General features: G+C 38.9%; 1 protein-coding gene across 1 annotated transcript in view; it reads left to right on the top strand.

The window, feature by feature from the left end:
• The window catches only part of CFAP54 (cilia and flagella associated protein 54), a 245,943-nt gene that overhangs the window by 160,671 nt on the left and 69,582 nt on the right, over nt 1-15,690 (top strand). The window contains exons 49-52 of the mRNA XM_054574504.1: nt 4,071-4,278; nt 7,234-7,322; nt 8,878-9,047; nt 14,669-14,774. Coding sequence (XP_054430479.1) covers nt 4,071-4,278; nt 7,234-7,322; nt 8,878-9,047; nt 14,669-14,774 — 573 coding nt within the window. The remainder of the gene's footprint in view (nt 1-4,070; nt 4,279-7,233; nt 7,323-8,877; nt 9,048-14,668; nt 14,775-15,690) is intronic.

Raw genomic sequence — 15,690 nt, 5'->3', positions numbered from 1 at the left:
TTATCCTATATATACAATACAATTATCACCATAGAGGTGCTGCTCCTCTAATTTCCCCAACATTTTTTGCAAAGAGAGGGCTAGCCTGCCTACCTCAATATGTTTGCTCTTGTCAATAATTAAATGGTTGGGATTTAAGCTTTTGACCTAGTACCATTTAAATAACTTGACATGATTGTTTTTAAAGATCTCTGGACTACCAGCAGTCTGTCCACTAGTAAGTTGTTAGAGTGCAAGAGCCGTAGTGCAGCTATTCCTAAAAGGGGTGATGGACAGGTGAGGGGCCCGTTCACCCAGGTGACAGTTCATGCACATGGACAAACGCACATTGTTTTAATTTTTTAAATGCTAGGAAATAGCATTCTGTTTTATTAAGTAAGGTATTTTCTTTCATTAAATAATTTTGAGAGACACGCCTTCAAAATTGCTTTATTTTCATTTTCCCTAATTTTAATAAGAGTATATCCATCTTTTATTAAATGTAATCTTATTACTTTTCTGTTATTGTTCACTTTATTGCACAAACTTTACATATAATTATGCTTCAGATGATTCATTGTTTTTGCTTTAAAGTTTAATTTATAAGCAAGCTGCCTGAAATGAAAGAGCTGGTATTAGAGAGATATAAATACATATTCATGTTTCATTTTAGTGTTTGAAGATCTTAGGAGGTTTAAGAATATTTATTTCCTTCTAGTCATAAATGCCAAAGCATCTTAAAAACAATTTTTTTAAGGGTGGTTGGGGATCTAAAAGGAATGTCTGCCTTATCACTTCTTTTTAAACAAAAAGAAACTGATAGTATAATGGAGAACTGATTTCTATTAGCTAATTAATTAAAACAGAACCCTTAGTCTGCTTAAGACTTTTCAGATTACATTTTATATTTCTTTTTTTTTTTTGGTATAGAGTGAGAGAAAGGGGTGTTAAATAGCATTTCTAATTAATCTTCTTTTGATTCTCAAGTGTTTGTGTGTAATTGTCAAGACTCATTAAATCGCTGCTGTGAAGAGAAAAGAAAAGAGAAAACTCCTCTTCCCCATCCCCCAACCAACCTGCAGGTTTTCCCCTAGATCCGGAATATCCAACCATTCCCCTAGCACAGCAGCCTGTTACAGCTCAGGCTCAGCGCAGCTCAAAATCTGGCTCTTCAGTGCTTGTTCATTTTCACCCTTCAGGGGGGTCGAGAACGGAGAATGGACAACAGCAGCAGTCCTTTCTGCTGCCAACATTGCCTCGAATGTGCCCAAACAATGAGAATTTTTTTTCCTTTGAGCTCACAGAAAGCAAATACTTTCTTTTCTAGAATAAACAGCCCCAGCTTCTGCATTTTATATTAAGTCAGCAAGTCTATAATAAGAGCCTATTCTGGTACTGTCAAATAAGCACATCAATTGACAATGCAGACAAACTCCAAGCCCTTGGGAAGCTTATATGTTAGTGGGCAAGACTAGTAATAAATATATAGGGAAACATGATAAATAAGTAAATGATATAGTATGTTAGAGGGCGAACCATGCTATGGGAGAAAATAAACCCAGGAGTGCATAAAGGGGACTGGAAACGTGGGGCTACGTTGGGGGTTGAGATTTTAAATGGGGTGATCGAGTTAGTCTTCGCTGAGGTGATATTTGTGAACAGATTTGAAAGAAGTCATATGAAATACAGAGAAAGAATAACCTAGGAAGACGGTACAGTGATTGCCAAGGCCCTGGGGCAGGATTGCCCAGCACGGTGAGAAACACATTGGCCGGCGTTACTAGAACTGTGTGAATGATGGGAGAGCAGTAGGAGATGAGGTCAGAGAGGTAACAGGGTGCCAATTTGCAAAGGACCTTGTAGCGCCTTTGTAAATTAGGTTCTTACTCTGAACAAAAAGAGAGAGCCACTGGAGGGTTTAAAATAGAGGTGTGGCCTGATCTAGTTACGTTTTAAAAGGCTTATGTTAGCTAATCCATTGAGCCTACTGTGTACTACCCCGGCATTGTTCTAGTGTAGTCAATCAACAGGACAAATTCCCAACCCTCATAGTTTCACATTTGAGTGCCTCAGCGTGGGTGTGTGTTTGGTGGGGGGACTAGGAATACAATTTCGGAGATGTTCAGTTTCAGATACCTGTAAGATAGTCAAGTGAAGGTATTGAGTCAGAAATTGATTATATATGTCTGGAGTTCAGAAGAGAGATTGGAGCTAGAGAGAAAAACTCTTGTTTCATCAGTACAGAGATGTCATTAAAACCAGGAGCCTGATTAAGATCATCTAAGGGAGGTAGGGGGGTGAGGAGGCAGAAGAGGACCAAGCCTGAGATGCTGCCCTGTTGAGAGGCAGGGGAGAAGGAGAGGAGCCAGCAAGGAAGGCTGACAAGGAGCGGCCATTAGGGTGGGAAAGAAATCCAGGGAGCGTGGTAGCCTGGAAGCTAAGAGAAGCATTTTCAGAAGAGGGAATGATTAATAGTGTCAAATGTTGCTAATGAATCAAGCACCGTAATTTACTGAGTCCTAAAAATACATTTTTTTTCACATTTAACATCTCTGAAATTAGAACGAATTTTAGAGTTGAAGCCCTGTGACAGTTTAATTGGCATGTAAGATAATGTTTTAAAGATCAGTGATTTTCAACCTTTTTCATATCATGGCACACATAAACCAATTACTAAAATTCTGCAGCACACCAAAAAATATATTTTTTTCCTTATCTGACAAAAAATGTAGCTATAATTTTGATTCTTTAGCACCAGATGGCCATTGTTACTTTTTAATTTGACAATCTAAGGGAAAAGAGGTCAGTGCCCCTGACTAAATGGTCAGGGATTGCATGCCTTAGCAATTCTTGTGACACACTGGTTGAAAATCGCTGTCTTAGATCGTAAGTAATATGACACAGGAGGACTGAGCGCTGAACATTGAACTTAGTCAACTTTAGGCCACTGGCGACATTGACCAGAGGGTTTCAGTGTAGGGAAGGCATCTGTCTATAAGCAAATCAAAAGAGAGAAATTAGAATATTGACAGCTCTTTAGGTCGTGCTGTAAAGAGGAACAAGGACTGGGGGAGTAGCTGGAGAGAAAGTTGGGTTTTAGGGTTTTCATTTTTTGAGATGGAGAAGACAGCATGGCTGTGTGGCTGCGTAGTTTGCTGTAGAAAAGGCACACTTATGATGTAGGGAGAATGGCTGAGTAGACCAGTGGGGACAGGGTCGGTGGCTTAAGTGGCAGGAAAAAAGGCAGCGTGGCGAGGCAGGTGCTTGGGTTGGTTGGAGAGATGGTGGCATTTGTGGGGTCTGTGGACATAACTTTGCTTCAATTTTCTCAGTTATGTAGAGAAAGCAAGGTCATTAACAGGGAGGGACATTGGGGAGGAAGAGTGAAAATTTAGAAACAAGGAGAGCGTGAAAATAGTTGTCTAGAAGAGAGTGAGAATGAATGGACTGGGAAATGTGCAGTGACCAGGCAGCACTGAGGTTTGGCTGGGAACTTAATGTGGGAGCACTGATCGTGACCGCATGATCTTCTCCAGCCTCCTCCAACTGCGGGGTGCGTGCCCCAGGAAGGCTCCCTGTTGGATTTTTACCAGGGCTGTGGTCTTGCCAAGGAAGCATGTATGTACAGGCCTGGGACCAGGGAGTTGGGGGCGTATCCAGGGTGGAGTTCTGATGATTGAGCACAGATCTAAGCTGGGCAGGGAGCTTGTTTGTCTGCCCCCTCTTCCCATTCCTGTCCTCATAGCTCTAACTTGTGTTAAAGCAGAGTGGCCAGCATGCATGGCTGATGAGCTTTTGCAGGTTCTCTGTTTTAAAGGTGTCACCTCCCTTGCTCTCAGTCCTGGTTCGCTGTCATCCTATGGCAGGGCTGGGCTCCTGAGGCACAGGCCACAGGTTGGTGGGGACTTGCAGAAGCGCTGTGGAACTGCTGTTTCTCTGGATAGACCAACTGGTTATGGTACCTCATGTCTGGCCCTGTATTCTTTTACCCAAAACTAAGTGAGGAATGCAAAAGGGGACTGAAACTAATGATATCTAAAAACAATACTTTGCTTATTTGCCTTTTTAAATCCCCCCCCCATTTTTCTTAGGCACTTGATGAATTAATAAATAAAGCCTTGCCTCAAATTCTGATTACAATTGGCCATCAACATCTCTTAAATAAGTTTTCTTTTGTGAGAGCATACTTTTTAGTAAGTGTGGCTGCAACAATAAATTGTGTCCCGGAAAATCTATTGAAAACAGTCTACCATGGATTTGTTTCCGAGAGGAGCAGAGCAAACCTCCCAAACTTGAAAGGTAATCTTTTGTTTTATTGTTTGCTTGCTTTTCTTTCTTCTCGCTTTTTCCAACTCTGCCCCTCGCTGCACCCCTAGTAAGCCCTATTGTTTATTATTTAGTATCTATTTTTCCATACTTTTTTCTAAACTCGCTAATGACATACATATGTGCTTATGTTTATGTTTAGGATCATATCCATCCATACATCTCCATATCCATGCATTATACACATACACCACCCCCCACATAGGATTTGTCATTTATTCAAATGATGTATTTTTACATTTTTTTCCTGCATCTTGCCTTTCTCATGCAGAATAACTTCACCGAGACAACTCTTAAGTCAACTGCGTTGCTTTGGTTCACTGTCCTGGCTGTGCAGTGTTCCCTGCAGTGACTGTGAATGTCCCATGGTTATTCAAACAGTCCCGCTGTGGATATGCATTTCCTTTTTCCTAGGGAACGGTGCTGGAGCTCTGCATGTCCATATGACATATTGTATATTTCCATGGGATAAGACACCGTGGATGGAATTTATGGGCCATAGTATAGATGTATTTTGCAAATGTATTAGATACCATCATAAAACTAATTGTTTTTCACCATCAAATATGATGTTAATTGTGGGGTTTTTATATATATCTTTTATCAGAGAGAGGAATTTCTCTTTCGTTCCTAGTTAGTTGAATGATTTTGTCATGATAGAGTGTTGCATTTTATTAAATACCTATTCAGCATCTATTAAGATGATTCCGTAGTTTTTGTTTTTTCTCTATTAACATGGTATATTATATTAATTGATTTTTGAGTGTTTAATCAACGTTGCTTTCTTGTTCATGGTGTATAATTTTTGTTATGTGTTACTGGTCTCTATTTGCTAGTATTTTGTTGAAGATTTTTGAATCCATGTTTATAAAAGATATTGGTGTGTAGTTTTGGGGTTTCTTTTGGTGTGTGTGTTTTTGTTTGCTAGGATTTTGTTGAAGATTTTTGAATTCGTATTTATAAAAGGTAATGGTATGTAGTTTTTAGTGTGTGTGTGTGTGTGTGTGTGTGTGTGTGTGTGTGTGGTGTCTTTGTCTAGTTTTGGTATCAGAGTAATATTGACTTCTGCTTTAAAGTGTAAGTTTTATTATTATTCTGATATAGTAAAGCCAGCGGATTAGAAGGTGGCTACCTTTGAAAACACAGTTTATGATTTACAGCTCCCCAGAGGAGGGCCATCAGGGAAGAGCCACACGGGAGGCAGAGGGCGCAGTGAGGAAAATGGGGGTCAGACACTGGTTAGGGCCGATAGTCATCTCATGTTGGTCCTCATCACAGGGCTCTTTCCTCTCAAGCTCCAGGCATTGTTTTCTGTCTGTGTCTCTCACTTTCTTCCTTAGGGGAGAAGGCGGAGAAGGCCCCGTCCTAGATCTTCCCAATGCTCAGTCTTTCCCTTGTGCTCAGCTCACCCCTAGCTCCAGGACCTCCTAGAGTAGGAGTAGAGCTAGGTTGGGAGAAGAGAGGAAGTCAGATGTGTTCAGTCCCATGTTATTCTAGGCTCCTTCCTACCTGACACAATCTCTTTAGGTGGGCAATTTTTGCGGTAATTCCTAGTCAAATAATGACTTGTAGTAGTTTTTCTTCCTTTTCTGTCATCTAGAAACCAGCTTTACCAAAGCAGGCAAAGTCTGTGATCTATATTCTCTCAGTTCTCCCTGGCAAAGAATAAGGGCCGACCTTGTATTGGGGGTGGGAATTTTGAGATATTTGAGGATTATCGATTGTGCTGTTTCAAATGGTGTCACTCACTCTCCAGTTTTAGAAACTGGATTTTGTGAAAATCCAGTAGAAATGATGCTTCTAAGAAGATCTAATTAAAATATTATAAATATCTAGAAGACCCAAAATACTTTGAGGACCTTAAGAGGTTCTGGGATTCTAGGGGAGGAACCAGTAGCTAATCACTTAAATAACATCACTAGGCACCCAAAAGATCCTTTCAGAATTGTCTGACTTGTACAAATCAGCCTCAGTCTTCTAATGTATGATGTTTTGAGACTATTTAATATAGCAGTATATTTCTTATTACTATTGTGGGTTTTTTAGCATTAAATTTATGGATAGTTTCCCAAGAAATGATGAATTTTATAAACAAGAGTTTATTTGACCACAAGGATTTTTTATTTTATTTTTAAAATTTATTTATTTTTATTGTTCAAACACATTTGTCTCCATTTTCCTGCCACCACTTTTCCCTGCCCCTCTCCCACCTACACCTCCCACCCTCAATCCTTCCCCACTTTGGCTTTGTCCATGGGTTCTTTATACATGTTCCTTGATTTGACCCTTCCCCTTCTTTCCCCTATTATCCTTCTCCCTCTTTCCCTCTCATTACTATCAGTTTGTTTTTTCTTTCAATGTTGCTGGTTATATTGTTCTTGCTTGTTTGTTTTGTTGATTAGGTTCCACTTATAGGTGAGATCATATGGTATTTGTCTTTCACCCCCTGGTTTATTTTGCTTAGCATAATGCTCTCCAGTTCCATCCATGCTGTCACAAAGGGTAGTAGCTCATTCTTTTTTTCTGCTGCATAGTATTTCATTGTGCAAATGTACCATAGTTTTTTGATCCACTCATTTATTGATGGGCACTTAGGTTACTTCCAGCACTTGGCTATTGTAAATTGTGCTTCTATGAACATTAGGGTGCATAGGTTCTTTTGAATTGGTGTTTTGGGATTCTTAGGATATAATCCCAGCAGTGGAATCATTAGGTCAAAGGGCAGTTCCATTTCTAGCTTTTTGAGGAAATTCCAAACTGTTTTCCATAGTGGCTGCACCAGTCTGCATTCCCACCAACAGTGCACTAGGGTTCCCTTTTCTCCACAAGTTCGCCAGCGCCCGTTGTTTGTTGACTTGTATAAACAGGAATTAATTTTTAAACTAACCACGGATATCCCTGATTCTTTCAAAATTTTGTGTCTTACAGACCTGTGTTTAAAGGATGAAAAAAGCTCATTTAATCATCTTAGTTGTCATAGAAAAATGAAAGATGAATTCACTCTTAGCACAATTAAGGTAAGTTTTAAAATGTTTTCAAATCATAGTAAATCAGTTACCAAGATGCCCATGGTTTGGCCACTGACAGGACGACCCTTCGGGCTGTGTGTGCCACTAGGAGACCAAGCCTACGCTTGGGTTGGGCTGAGATGGAGTCACTCCCCATGAGAAAAGTCAGGCACCCAGAGGTGTCAGACTTTGACTCTACAACCCAGTTGGGTGCTGTAGGATGTATGATTTCTTTATTTGATAGGATTTCAGTATTCCATACCCTGTTTCTCATTTCCTAATATTAATAGTGATGACAACAGCAACAAAAACAGATGCCATTTATTTTCAGTGCTTACCACATGGCAGGCACTATGCATGATTATTTTCACAGGCCTTTGATGTAGGTATTAATCATTTCTGAACTATGTTGTGCTGAACCATGAGAAATTTGAAGCTTAGACAGTAAGAAATTCACTAACATTATGCGGCTAATAAAATACAGATCATGCCCTCAACCATCATACAAATTGGCCTAGAACTTATATAATATTTACTTCTCTGTACAAACAAGACTTTAGAGGCCCGTTCCTCGAAAGACTGGTGGGTCCCTTTCTATTGTGCCATGTCAGGTTGCGACTGCCTATTGAAGGCCCACTGTAAAATCTCATTCTCTTCACGTTACCCATTAGGTGGTCATAGGTAACTTGAAAGGCAGTAGATCCTTATTAGTCACAGATTCAGTATTTGCTAATTTGCCAATGCTAAAATTTATTTATAACCCCAAGTCAATATTTATGGCTCTTTTGTGGTCATTTGTGGCTGTGGCAGAGCATAGGAAAATATGAATTGCCCAGCACACACATTCCCAGTTGGTTGAACAAGGCAACGCTTGGAGTTTTTGTTTCTACTTTCATACTATAAACAAGTGTCCTTTTCATGGTCTATTTACTGCCACATTTAAAAAAAAATGTTGTGCTTTTTTTGTTGCTGATTTCATGATGACGTACAACTCTAGTGCTAAAGCACTGTTTAGTGTTTCTAAGTGCCAGCGGGTTGTGACGTGCCTGATGGGGAAAATAAGTTGGTTCGTTGAGTTGCAGTCAGGCCTTAGTTATAGAGCTATTGGCAGTGAGTTCAATATTAAGGAATCTATAATATATATATTAAACAATATGTTTTTAAACTGAAACACATTAACGAGGTTATACATTGATCAGTTGACAAAAATACTGTGACCAGAGGCTCCCAGGAACATATTCCTGTCCTTCTCCTAGGAACTATGGTTTGGTATTTGCTAAATCAGTGTCCGCAGCAACTTTCTTGAACATAACTGCTATAAGTAAGCATGGGTGAGCATCGGCTGTGCATGCACTAAAGGGTAACTGTCCTACATGTTTACTCTTGCCTTTACTTTCCTTTCATTCTCTGTTGTGTTTTTGCTGTTCACTGACGATGATCAAATTTCCTTTAATGGTCTTCATTTGTCATTATTTTCAGTAGGGAAAAATACATGATGGATAAGAAGGAGACATTATTTGTATTATTTCTGAATTTATGTGATTGTGTGGTCTTCTTTTAATAGTCAATTTTACTGACAGAGGCTGAAGACAAGCTAAATTGCCTTGTGTCAGAGACGGTGCCCCCAGGCCACAGGAGCCTCTCCCAGTGTCCTGCGGGCCAGCTGGAGATGGTGGTGCGGGCCAGGCTGCAGCTGGCTGCCGTCGCCCTGCAGCGGCACCGGGCTGCATACAGGTGGGTCTCCGGGCAGCATTTCCCCCTCACCCTAATTTGTTCAAGATGCCTGACTTTTATACATTTCGAGATTAATATAGCCTACTTATTTTTTATTATTCAAGGAAGTTTTAATACATTATTTTCCTTGAAACTACAGATTAGATTGTCTTTTTTAAACCATTTTAACTTTTTTTGTTAAACTGAAATTCCATTCAACTCTGTGCATTAGAGTTAGAATTTGGAAGGGGGGTTGATTTTTAGATGGTCATTCTCTTCGAAAAGGAGAAGCCCCCTGCCGCTTTTGCAAAGGGGCAATCAATTCAGCAGAAATCTCCGTTTGCTTTGATTGAAAACATACAATCATTTCATCCATGCGAGCCTTGACTGAAGGCCATTCCATGATTAACAACATCTAACTTTGATTTCATGCTAGAGACAGTGTAGGTTTTTGGAAATCTATACTTTTTGTGGCTTCTAAGCAGCGATGAAATCCATGAACTTTCTTGGCAGCAGTGACTCTCAGAGTGTGGTCTGCAGATCTCTAGGTGTGTCCCTGAGACCTTTACAGGGGTCTGTGAGGTCAAAACTATTTTTATAGTAAACCAACATGTCATTCGCCTTCTTCTTGTATTGTCGTTTGCATTGATGCTGCAAAAGCAACAAGGGTAACACTTCCGGCATCTCCCTGTGGATCAGAGCAGTGGCCACATTTCTAGTCATTACATACTTCCCTGCCACACACTTGCAATTTAAAAAAGCTTTAGTTTCACTTACAAATGCCTTTCACGAAGCAATAGGATTTGTTACATTTATAAATCCCTACCCTTGAATCTATTTTTAATATTCTGTGGGAATATTAAATGGGAAATACAACTAAAGCACTTATGTCCCATGTCAGAGTTTGATAGTTGTCTTGAGAAAGGGCACACATGTGATTGACTTGAGAGACAAACAAGCTGTTTGTTTTTGTTTTTTTTTTTTATGGAATACCATTTTTATCTGAAAAAAAACCCCCTGCAAAATATGATTATTCACACTTGAATATTTGACAGGCATTTTATTGAAAATGAGCAAAATGGACATGTCACGTCTAGGAAAACAGCTACTGGTATTGGTTACCAGTCATAACATCTAACTTTTCATGAGAAAATTAGAATTTTGGAACATTTGTGTTTGCCACCATGAACTTGACAGTTTACTAATGTTCATTTTTCTGTTGGGATTGGTAGTAATATTAACAAGCATCATTTTCAAAATCATGTAATGAAATGTTTCAACATTAAGGCAATCTACATAAACACGGGGAGCTAATATTTTCCAAATGGCCAGTTCATGATGTTCCAAGATCCTGGTTAACAAGATAGACCAACAGTCTTCATTCATATAAGAGAGAAGGGAAAGCTCATTTGTGTATGGTATTAGATTCCACATTGCAGCAGACTTTTAAGAAACTAGCACTTGTCACATTTTGGTGTAGTCACAAAGAATGATATTCACAATTATTTGAAGAAGCTATTAAAATACTCCTCCCATTTCTAACACCTCTCTGTGTGAGGCCTAGTCTTCTTCATATACTTTAGCCAAAACACTATGTCACAACAGACTGAATGTAGAAGCAGATATGAAAGTCTCCTATTAAACAGATTTTCACTTAAACCAGACATTAAGGAAATTTGCAAAATGCAAACAATGGCATTATTCTTGCTAATTTTTTTGATGTTTTGGAAAATATAGGTGTTTTCAATTAAAATGCATTATTAGCATATCATGGGTTTATTGTTTTTATTTTAAAACAAATAAATAAATACGAAGTTAAACATTTCTCAGCTCAAGTTCTAATGTGATAAATATTGATGGAGTTCTTTGGGATTCTTAATAATTTTTAAGGGTATAAGTGAGTGCTTAGATTTTGAAAAACTTGCAAACTACCTGTTTAGTGTATTGTCACATTTATAGCTATCTTTAAGAATACAAGGGTAGTTAATGGATGGTAAATAGGCTTAGCATAATAATATTCCATTTTCTTTATTGAAGTTTGAAGAGTGAAGGAACTTTTACTATATGATTTCCTATAGAAAATATATGATGTGGACATATTTAAATATGTATATTTAGATGTTTATGACAATAAAATATATAACTATATGATTTCCTATTGAAGAATATAGAAAACATAGAACTCTTTTCTCTAACAGTACCTCACACAGCAACGGCAGCCCCAGAAAATGCTTTTTATTATTTTGTCACACACCTTAATTCTTTTCCTAGCTCTCTGCATGTCTTACACCCTTTTGGTATGGAGGGATGTAAGTTATTCTTATTTTTTAGGGAAGAAGGAAGCTAGAAACTAAAAATTACAAAATGTCCATAGAAAGGAGTGTGACAGTAGAACTTTAATTTGAAGACCAGAGAGACATATGCAAATAACATGCAAGTATATCCAAATCACTCCTATTTTAACATGAACCTGGTCCTTGGGACAAAATCTGAGACAACTTTGATGTTATTGCCTTTTTGCAGCAGAGTTGTCATTTGGGGAAGCCTGCTGTCAGGATGAATGAGTTTCTCTCAGATGAACTTTACCTCCCACGAGCTGCTGTTTGGGAGCTGCTGAAAGTGTTGGACACTCTCTTTCTCAAATGATGGTTAGCTTGACATTTCATGATACTTCTAATAAAATTACCTGTCAAGGAAATTGAAAGACACATTCCCTGGGGTGACGGGTAAAGTGAGGCGCATGGATTTTAGAACAAACTGACCATTTTGTCATGAATATTAATAAGAAATAAATGGGATCAAAGTTATTCAAACTATATCTCTACTTCTTTTAGGGCTGCCTCTCTCAGAATCCTGTCTTTACAAAAGAAAAGTGTTCCTTTCTATTCTCCTTTCTATTTCATTTATTGTCTAAATGGGATAACATCTGAGCCTTTTAATTTTGTGTCAGAATGAAACTCCCTTCCTTTGGGATTTTAGATCATTGATAGTGAGTAATCCTCCCACGCTTCATCTCTCGAGTGGAGAGGAGAAACTAGGAATTTTCCATTTAGCAACTAAGTGGTACCAGGTGGGTTAGTATATACTAATACCGGGTGGATTATTACATACTAGTATGTTTATATTTTATTTATTAAATTTTAGGGCTGGCAAGATTCCAAACCTCCTACCTCACCTCTCTTGAAATTAATATTTTGGGCTTCAGAATCAGAAGGATGGTACGAGCACTACATTTCCCCCCAGGGTCCTCTCTAGCCATCCGGGGCTAGCCTCTGAAGCTACCCAGGAAACGCGGTGCCATAGAAACGCGTGTGGGGAGGGGGAATTTTTATACCTTTATACATCATGAATAAGTGTTACATTTTTCCTTGTTGTTTTCTTGTTTGTTTCTTTAGTTTTACTTTAAATAAAAAACAGTAAGTTTATACAACCAGAAACAATACCGTGGCCTACAAATTTCTATATCATTTTAATGACTTGGTAGAATCTGGGGAATTTAAAATTCGATAATTGCACGAAGTTTTCCATTCTGGTTAACAGCTCAGAAAAAGATCAATTTAGTTTCCTCTCCCCAACCCTCCTGGCTAACTCAATATACTAATGATAGCAGCTAGCATGCACTAAGTGCCGTCTATTTGCCACGCGCTCCTGTTTTCTGAGCACACCCCACTCACTAGAATTTCAGTTCCATGAGGGCCGGGACTGTATCCACAGACCTCAGAAATGTTCCTGGCTCATAGCAGGTGCTCAACACATATATTTTTTTTAGCAAGTGGAAGAATCAGTATCTCACTCAGTCCTTAAAATGATCCCACTTTAATACTCTGGGATCATACAAACAGACTATACCCTCTCCCAAGCAGGCATGAGCACTGACAAAGCTGATCACATACTAGGCCAGAAGCCTCAGTAACTGGCCCAAATGTGGGGGTGCACTGGTGTCGTGACCTAACCTACACCTTGATGAGGTTGCTGTGGCTGCTGTCTGGAGGCCAGGCCTGCAGGGCCCGAGCCATAGCGGGAGGCCGGTCAGGAAGCGGCTCCGGCCGCCCAGCCTGGAGATCATGGCCGCCTGGAGTGAGGCGTTAGCCATGGAGGAGGTGAAGCGAGGAGCTGCTGGCTGGTGCCCATATTTCGCAGTTGGAGCTGACAGAGCTTGTCGATGGCTTGAACAGAGTGTGAGTCCAAGAGGCAGCAGTGATGATCCTGGGCTCTGCCTGGGGGAGAAGGCAGAGAAGAAGACAGCATTTGGTGGAGGAGGCGGAAGCAAGGGGAGCTGCTTTTAACCTATTCTATCAGTTTTCCAGGGCGGCCATAACAAAGGACCCAAAACTGGGCAACTTAAAACAACAGGATTTTATCGTTTCACAGTTCTGGAGGCTGGGAGTGCAAAATCAAGGGGTCAGCAGGGCTGTGTTCTTTCTGACAGCTCCAGGTGGGCGGAGTCCTGCCTTGCTTTTCCTAGTTTCTGGTGTTTGCTGACAATCCTTGGTGTCCCTTGGCTTGTGGATGCATCACCCCAGGCACGTGGCTGTGTCCTCCCTGTGTGTCTTCACATCGCCTTCCCTCTGTGGATGTTTGTCTCTGCCCCAATTTTCCCTTGTCCTAGGGACACCAGTCAAATTGGAATAGGGTCTACCCTAATGACTTCATTTTAACTTGATTTCCTCAGATCCCTATTCTGAGGTCCCAAGGTTTAGGATTCAACATACCTTTTTGGTGTGACACATTCAACCTGTAACACCTGTTAAATGTGATTGTCAATTAACTATTCAAATGGAGATACCAACTTGGGAATTTGGTAGATGGGTATATTGTCCATTGGGCTTTCACCCAATCTTCCCACGTTATAAATAACACTGTGATAAGAATCTTCAGGTGTGTAGATTGTTCTTTTTTAGGATAGATTTTCAAAAGAAGGCTATATATATATATATATATATATATATATATACACACACACACACACAAATGCATACATATGTGTATATATAATATTTTTAAAAAGTGTGATGTCAATTATAAATTTATTATTCAGAGGTAGAGAGTGTGATGGCCTAGAGTGAAGACACATTTATGTATAGAGTGACAGCAAATAAGAATTCATGTTTTCTGGCTTCTATATTCTTAATTTAGTACATTCCCCTCTGGCTAGACACTAAGCAAGAATTTAGCTTAATAGTTTCTAAGTATGTAGCATTAAGTAACAATATTATAACCTCAAAAGGCTGGAGAACCATATTCTGTTTTATATAAAAGGAGTATGTGCTCATTTTATTAGTGATATTGTCAGTAAATTTTGTTTTAAACCTTGGAAACTTTAATTTATTTATTATTTGTATTTACTCACTTTCATTTAAAAATATTTTTTAGGTTCTATCATGTCCCAGCCACTAGATGCTGGGTTTTAACAGGGAATAAGACAAATTAGCTGTAGAGAAATTTATAGTCAATTAAATAGTGTGATGAATACTACCCTCTGGTTAAGACTGGGGTAATTTTAAGGTGCATAGAAGGGGCGCCTAACAGCTTTGGGGCTGGAGAAGGAATGGGAATGTTTTTTGGAGGAAAGCCTTAGGAAATAACATACAAATGCCACAAGTGTAATACTAATAACACTTAAAATATATTCTCTATTTTAGTGCTGCAATTGTATTTTCCACACTTAAACTTCTCCAGGATTCGAAACTTTTTAAAAAGAAAGTAGTAGAAGATGACACAGAGAGTTCCATCTCTCCAGGAGCTTCTGTATGTATGAATTTAATATTTATTATGAATATTTAATATTTATCCTGAATATTTATCATGAATATTTAATATTCATGACTATTGGCATCTAGAAAATCATCTAATTAATCAGTTAGATGAAACAAAGGAGTAAAGTAGAAAAAACATTGAATTCAAAGTATAAAGACCTGTATTTAAGCCCTGTTTGTGCAACTAATTGGTATACTTTGAGCAAGCCCCTTAAACTTGTGTAAAAAAATTTAAATTTAAATCTCATTTGCAAACTTATGGAATTGGATGTAATAATGACTAAAGTCCCGCTGAACGTATCAGTATAGAATTCTAGATCTGACCTCATGAGCACATAAAGTTGTTTCTATTTATTTGCTCTTCATTTCATTTTTAATCGTTACGTTAGCATCACCAGCATGACACCTGCGCTATGTCCTGCTTTGGATTTCTCATAGTTACGTTCTTCCACACTGAAGCTCTCAAATCTGTTTGACAACTGGTGTTGCAAATTACTTGAAATTTTATTGGATTTTTGATAAGATCAAGTAATTTAGTAGTAAAGCATTGTTTGAAATATAAAGATTCATCACATAGAATCTCTGCTCATTATTTTAAATTTGACTAATAAAATTGCTAATATCTATTGTCATTATAAATAAGAAACCAATTGTCCTAAATAGAGACTCATTTCTTACTGTAATAAAAGTAACAAAAATTCTAAAAAGCAATCTAAATGCTGAAAACTGACTTAGAGGAATGGTTGTTAGTCAGGGGCCATTTTGCGCCCCTGAGACATTTGGCACCGTCTGGCGACATTGTGGTGGTCACAACTAGAGGGCGTGCTACTGTGCATAGAGGTCAGCGATGCTGCGCGACAGGCCATCCTGCACAGGACAGGCTACCGCAGCGGTGAGCTGCCACACCG

The sequence above is a fragment of the Pteronotus mesoamericanus genome, unplaced genomic scaffold (assembly GCF_021234165.1).
Source record: "Pteronotus mesoamericanus isolate MK-2021 breed Mesoamerican mustached bat unplaced genomic scaffold, CSHL_Meso_final contig_263, whole genome shotgun sequence".
Lineage (NCBI taxonomy): Eukaryota > Metazoa > Chordata > Mammalia > Chiroptera > Mormoopidae > Pteronotus > Pteronotus mesoamericanus.
This window is presented reverse-complemented; position numbering and strand designations above follow the sequence as displayed.